The sequence below is a fragment of the Takifugu flavidus genome, chromosome 2 (genome assembly GCF_003711565.1).
Source record: "Takifugu flavidus isolate HTHZ2018 chromosome 2, ASM371156v2, whole genome shotgun sequence".
Taxonomy (NCBI): domain Eukaryota; kingdom Metazoa; phylum Chordata; class Actinopteri; order Tetraodontiformes; family Tetraodontidae; genus Takifugu; species Takifugu flavidus.
Window position 1 is genome coordinate 297501 of NC_079521.1, and position 7500 is coordinate 305000.

General features: G+C 53.4%; 1 protein-coding gene across 1 annotated transcript in view; it reads right to left on the minus strand.

The window, feature by feature from the left end:
* The window catches only part of zgc:153993 (uncharacterized protein LOC767645 homolog), a 19662-nt gene extending 14473 nt beyond the window's left edge, over positions 1-5189 (minus strand). The window contains exon 1 of the mRNA XM_057025400.1: positions 4972-5189. Coding sequence (XP_056881380.1) covers positions 4972-5032 — 61 coding nt within the window. The 5' untranslated portion in view covers positions 5033-5189. The remainder of the gene's footprint in view (positions 1-4971) is intronic.
* Between the last annotated feature and the right edge of the window lie 2311 nt (positions 5190-7500).

A 7500-nucleotide genomic window follows, 5' to 3' on the forward strand; every position in this document is an offset into this window, starting at 1 on the left:
CACCTTCATCACACCTGATCAGAGGTCTATAGAGGCCTCACCTTCATCACACCTGAGCAGAGGTTCTACAGAGGTCTCACCTTCATCACACCTGATCAGAGGTTCTACAGGGGCCTCACCTTCATCACACCTGATCAGAGGTTCTAAAGAGGTCTCACCTTCATCACACCTGAGCAGAGGTTCTACAGGGGCCTCACCTTCATCACACCTGATCAGAGGTTCTATAGAGGCCTCACCTTCATCACACCTGATCAGAGGTTCTAAAGAGGTCTCACCTTCATCACACCTGAGCAGAGGTTCTACAGAGGCCTCACCTTCATCACACCTGAGGTTCTACAGGGGCCTCACCTTCATCACACACCTGATCAGAGGTTCTACAGAGGCCTCACCTTCATCACACCTGATCAGAGGTCTACAGAGGTCTCACCTTCATCACACCTGATCAGAGGTTCTACAGAGGCCTCACCTTCATCACACCTGATCAGAGGTTCTACAGAGGCCTCACCTTCATCACACCTGAGCAGAGGTTCGACAGAGGTCTCACCTTCATCACACCTGAGCAGAGGTTCTACAGAGGCCTCACCTTCATCACACCTGAGGTTCTACAGAGGCCTCACCTTCATCACACCTGAGCAGAGGTTCTACAGAGGCCTCACCTTCATCACACCTGAGCAGAGGTTCTACAGGGGCCTCACCTTCATCACACCTGATCAGAGGTTCTACAGAGGCCTCACCTTCATCACACCTGATCAGAGGTTCTACAGAGGCCTCACCTTCATCACACCTGAGCAGAGGTTCGACAGAGGTCTCACCTTCATCACACCTGAGCAGAGGTTCTACAGAGGCCTCACCTTCATCACACCTGAGGTTCTACAGGGGCCTCACCTTCATCACACCTGAGCAGAGGTTCTACAGAGGCCTCACCTTCATCACACCTGAGGTTCTACAGAGGTCTCACCTTCATCACACCTGATCAGAGGTTCTACAGAGGCCTCACCTTCATCACACCTGAGCAGAGGTTCTACAGGGGCCTCACCTTCATCACACCTGAGCAGAGGTTCTACAGAGGCCTCACCTTCATCACACCTGAGCAGAGGTTCTACAGGGGCCTCACCTTCATCACACCTGAGCAGAGGGTCTATAGAGGTCTCACCTTCATCACACCTGAGCAGAGGTTCTACAGAGGCCTCACCTTCATCACACCTGAGCAGAGGTTCTACAGAGGTCTCACCTTCATCACACCTGAGGTTCTACAGAGGTCTCACCTTCATCACACCTGATCAGAGGGTCTATAGAGGTCTCACCTTCATCACACCTGAGCAGAGGGTCTACAGAGGCCTCACCTTCATCACACCTGAGGTTCTACAGAGGTCTCACCTTCATCACACCTGATCAGAGGGTCTATAGAGGTCTCACCTTCATCACACCTGAGCAGAGGGTCTACAGAGGCCTCACCTTCATCACACCTGATCAGAGGTTCTACAGAGGCCTCACCTTCATCACACCTGATCAGAGCTTCTACAGGGGCCTCACCTTCATCACACCTGATCAGAGGTTCTACAGAGGCCTCACCTTCATCACACCTGATCAGAGGTTCGACAGAGGCCTCACCTTCATCACACCTGATCAGCGCTTCTACAGGGGCCTCACCTTCACACACCTGATCAGAGGTTCTACAGAGGCCTCACCTTCATCACACTGATCAGAGGTTCTACAGAGGCCTCACCTTCATCACACCTGATCAGAGCTTCTACAGGGGCCTCACCTTCATCACACCTGAGCAGAGGGTCTACAGAGGCCTCACCTTCATCACACCTGAGCAGAGGTTCTACAGAGGCCTCACCTTCATCACACCTGAGGTTCTACAGGGGCCTCACCTTCATCACACCTGAGCAGAGGTTCTACAGAGGCCTCACCTTCATCACACCTGAGCAGAGGTTCTACAGGGGCCTCACCTTCATCACACCTGATCAGAGGTTCTACAGAGGCCTCACCTTCATCACACCTGAGCAGAGGTTCTACAGAGGCCTCACCTTCATCACACCTGAGCAGAGGTTCTACAGAGGCCTCACCTTCATCACACCTGAGCAGAGGTTCTACAGAGGCCTCACCTTCATCACACCTGATCAGAGCTTCTACAGGGGCCTCACCTTCATTACACCTGATCAGAGGTTCTACAGAGGCCTCACCTTCATCACACCTGATCAGAGCTTCTACAGGGGCCTCACCTTCATCACACCTGAGGTTCTACAGAGGTCTCACCTTCATCACACCTGAGGTTCTACAGAGGCCTCACCTTCATCGCACCTGATCAGAGGTTCTACAGAGGTCTCACCTTCATCACACCTGATCAGAGGTTCTAAAGAGGTCTCACCTTCATCACACCTGATCAGAGGTTCTATAGAGGCCTCACCTTCATCACACCTGATCAGAGGTTCTAAAGAGGTCTCACCTTCATCACACCTGAGCAGAGGTTCTACAGAGGCCTCACCTTCATCACACCTGAGGTTCTACAGGGGCCTCACCTTCATCACACACCTGATCAGAGGTTCTACAGAGGCCTCACCTTCATCGCACCTGATCAGAGGTTCTACAGAGGTCTCACCTTCATCACACCTGATCAGAGGTTCTACAGGGGCCTCACCTTCATCACACCTGATCAGAGGTTCTATAGAGGCCTCACCTTCATCACACCTGATCAGAGGTTCTAAAGAGGTCTCACCTTCATCACACCTGAGGTTCTACAGGGGCCTCACCTTCATCACACACTGAGCAGAGGTTCTACAGAGGCCTCACCTTCATCACACCTGAGCAGAGGTTCTACAGAGGCCTCACCTTCATCACACCTGATCAGAGGTTCTACAGAGGCCTCACCTTCATCACACCTGATCAGAGCTTCTACAGGGGCCTCACCTTCATCACACCTGAGGTTCTACAGGGGCCTCACCTTCATCACACCTGAGCAGAGGTTCTATAGAGGTCTCACCTTCATCACACCTGAGCAGAGGTTCTACAGGGGCCTCACCTTCATCACACACTGATCAGAGGTTCTACAGAGGCCTCACCTTCATCACACCTGATCAGAGCTTCTACAGGGGCCTCACCTTCATCACACCTGAGGTTCTACAGGGGCCTCACCTTCATCACACCTGAGGTTCTACAGGGGCCTCACCTTCATCACACCTGAGGTTCTACAGAGGTCTCACCTTCATCACACCTGAGCAGAGGTTCTACAGAGGTCTCACCTTCATCACACCTGATCAGAGGTTCTACAGAGGCCTCACCTTCATCACACCTGAGCAGAGGTTCTACAGAGGTCTCACCTTCATCACACCTGAGGTTCTACAGAGGTCTCACCTTCATCACACCTGAGGTTCTACAGAGGCCTCACCTTCATCACACCTGATCAGAGGTTCTACAGAGGTCTCACCTTCATCACACCTGATCAGAGGTTCTACAGGGGCCTCACCTTCATCACACCTGATCAGAGGGTCTATAGAGGCCTCACCTTCATCACACCTGAGCAGAGGTTCTACAGAGGTCTCACCTTCATCACACCTGATCAGAGGTTCTACAGGGGCCTCACCTTCATCACACCTGATCAGAGGTTCTACAGAGGTCTCACCTTCATCACACCTGAGCAGAGGTTCTACAGGGGCCTCACCTTCATCACACCTGATCAGAGGTTCTATAGAGGCCTCACCTCATCACACCTGATCAGAGGTTCTAAAGAGGTCTCACCTTCATCACACCTGAGCAGAGGTTCTACAGAGGCCTCACCTTCATCACACCTGAGGTTCTACAGGGGCCTCACCTTCATCACACCTGATCAGAGGTTCTACAGAGGCCTCACCTTCATCACACCTGATCAGAGGTTCTACAGAGGTCTCACCTTCATCACACCTGATCAGAGGTTCTACAGGGGCCTCACCTTCATCACACCTGAGGTTCTACAGGGGCCTCACCTTCATCACACCTGATCAGAGGTTCTACAGAGGCCTCACCTTCATCACACCTGATCAGAGGTTCTACAGAGGTCTCACCTTCATCACACCTGATCAGAGGTTCTAAAGAGGCCTCACCTTCATCACACCTGATCAGAGGTTCTATAGAGGCCTCACCTTCATCACACCTGATCAGAGGTTCTAAAGAGGTCTCACCTTCATCACACCTGAGCAGAGGTTCTACAGAGGCCTCACCTTCATCACACCTGAGGTTCTACAGGGGCCTCACCTTCATCACACCTGATCAGAGGTTCTACAGAGGCCTCACCTTCATCACACCTGAGCAGAGGTTCTACAGGGGCCTCACCTTCATCACACCTGAGCAGAGGTTCTACAGGGGCCTCACCTTCATCACACCTGATCAGAGTTCTACAGAGGTCTCATCACCTTCATCACACCTGAGCAGAGGTTCTACAGAGGCCTCACCTTCATCACACCTGAGCAGAGGTTCTACAGAACCATTAACTGAAGCAGACTTCATTAAAAAGGGAAGGAGAGTTGTGAGCGCTCCTCAAGGCTCCTCAAGGCCTTGAGGAGCGCTCCTCAAGGCTCCGCTAGCTGTTGGAGCCCCAGCAGAGGAACCTGCTTCATCTCACACTTTCTATCAGAACCTTCTGACACTTTGGAATCTGCGGAGAAATTAATTTTTTTTTGGAGTCTGCGGAGAAATAAAAGTTCTGGACTGTTCACACGTTTGGATCCCACTAAATGTGTCGTTGCAGCTGTTTCGTGACACTATTTTGATAGTTTTGACACTATTTTGACATCGGAAGCTAAAGTAGCACATGACATCATGAGTGGTCCCAAACATCTGGACACTGAGGGAACATCTGGTCCAGAGTCATCGTGGGAGAGGAACAGGAAACAGAGGTTCGGTGAAGCGGCAGAAGTTCGGTTTGGTATCAACCCTAACCCTAACCAAGTGCGTGTTGCTCCGGTCTGTGGCTCTTGCGGGCCACGCACGTACCTTCCCCGCCCGCCGCAGCACCCGCGGCGCCCGCAGGTTCCGGCTCCGGTCTGTCGTCCATGGATCGAGACCTTCTGCTCCTCTCTGGTGCTGTTAAAGCCCGAACTCGGCGGTGCTGTCACGGAAACGGCGGGTTCAGCTGGAGGCGGCAGGTTCGCGCACCGTCATTCCGTTCCATTAAAAACACGGAAGTCCGACTCGAGGCTGCGCGGCCCGTCGCTGCCGCCAGGGGGCGCCGCCTAACCCTAACCCTACCCAACAGGGCGCACCACGTGACTCTCACACGCACGGGGCCTGCAGGTGCACAGGTGCGTGTCGGCTCCTGACGCAATAAGCCGCGACAGCTTTGATATTGATGAAATGTCATGAAATGAGCTTTTATCTGGGGAGCCAGCTAGCACGCTAAGCTAGCACGCTGAGCTAGCACGCTAAGCTAGCACGCTAAGCTAGCACGCTAAGCTAGCACACCAGTGTAGCGCTGTTGGATGAAGCTGGTGTCAGTTCTAATCATCGTTTATGGGAACATTTATTTTATTAGGAGCCCACAAAATAAGACGCATGTTGTTTTTGGTCCTAACGACTTATTGATGATTTAAACTATGCTGAAGATAAAATGATTGTTTTCCTTCATAAAGAGCAACACGTCTTGGGTGTGGAAATGCCCAACAAACAGCATAAACAGTGTGTTTCATGGAGCGTGCACGTGAAAAAGGAATCTTCTCAAGGTTTCTGTAGCTGCGTTGCTAAAGCACAAACGCTAACTAAACATTAGCAAAGGAGCTGCTGGGTACACTGATCAACTATCCAAACATCCAGGTATCAACTCGTTATTAACTCGTTATTAACTCGTTTAGCCTGTAAATCTGCTAAATGTTGTAAACTGCTGGTGGAGCGTGGAGCAGCTCTTCGTTCTCTGGTTGCAGAAGCTCAGATCTCAACACGTCTTATTGGAGGTGGATGTGAGCTGCAGCTCCATTAGCATCCAGCTCCATTAGCATCCAGCTCTATTAGCATCCAGCTCCATTAGCATCCAGTTCTATTAGCATCCAGCTCTATTAGCATCCAGCTCCATTAGCATCCAGTTCTATTAGCATCCAGCTCTATTAGCATCCAGCTCCCTTAGCATCCAGCTCCCTTAGCATCCAGCTCCCTTAGCATCCAGCTCCATTAGCACGTTGCCTCTAAGGGTGAGGAGCTTCTCTAAAGCTGCTGCAGATCCACCAACGCCCACAGTCATGCAGGCTTTGCTTTGATGTCTTTCATGGACCTGCTTTCGTAGTTTGCTTTCTTTTCAGGAGTTAGCTGGTAGCTGGATCTCCTTGACTGGCTCTTCTCCAGAAGCTGGACCTCAACATTCCCATGACACTCCCATGTCACTCCCATGACACTCCCAGGACATTCCCAGGACATTCCCAGGACATTCCCAGGTTCTCCACTCTCCTGGGAGAACGCATCAACACCTGATGAGACGAGGGGGCGGAGACACCTTCAAAGCCGGAGTTCAATGTTCTACATGGATGAGTTCAATCCTTTGATCCCAAAACAATAAAGACCATTCCAGCTGGTTCTGAGACACCGCCCCTCCCTCCCTCTCTACCTCTCTCCCTCCCCCTCCCTCTACCCTCCCCCTCCCTCCCTCTCTACCCTCCCTCTCTACCCCCCCCCCCTCCCTCTACCCTCCCCCTCCCTCCCTCTCTACCCTCCCTCTCTACCCCCCCCCTCCCTCTACCCTCCCCCCTCCCTCCCTCTCTACCCTCCCTCTCTACCTCTCTAACCTCCCTCTACCCTCCCCCTCCCTCCCTCTCTACCCCCCCCCTCCCTCCCTCTCTACCCTCCCTCTCTACCCTCTACCCCCTCTCTACCCCCCCCTCCCTCTACCCTCCCTCCCTCTCTACCTCTCTACCTCCCTCTCTACCCTACCCTCCCCCTCCCTCCTCCTACCCTCCCTCTCTACCCCCCCCCCCCCCCTCCTCTACCCTCCCCCTCCCTCCCTCTCTACCCTCCCTCTCTACCCCCCCTCCCCCACCTCCCTCCCCCTCCCTCCCTCCCTCCTACCCTCCCTCTCTACCTCTCTACCTCCCTCTACCCTCCCCCTCCCTCCCTCTCTAAACCCCCCCTCCCTCTACCCTCCCCCTCCCTCCCTCTCTACCCTCCCTCTCTACCCCCCCCTCCCTCTACCCTCCCTCCCTCCCTCTCTAACCCTCCCTCTCTACCCTCCTCTCTACCCTCCCTCTCTACCCTCCCCCCTCCCTCTACTACCCCTCCCCCTCCCTCCCTCTCTACCCTCCCTCTCTACCACCCCCCCTCCCTCTACCCTCCCCCCTCCCTCTCTACTACCCTACCCTCTCTCTCTCTCTACCTCTCTCTCCTCCCTCTCTACCCTCCCCCCTCCCTCTCTACCCTCCCCCCCCTCCCCCGCCCACTCCCCATATGTGGGCCTAACCTGCTCGTCAGGTTCCTGCTCGTCACATTTCAGTGCAGCGCCTGAATGAGGAGCTCCAGGCTCCATGCTGGTATTTTTCCATGAAA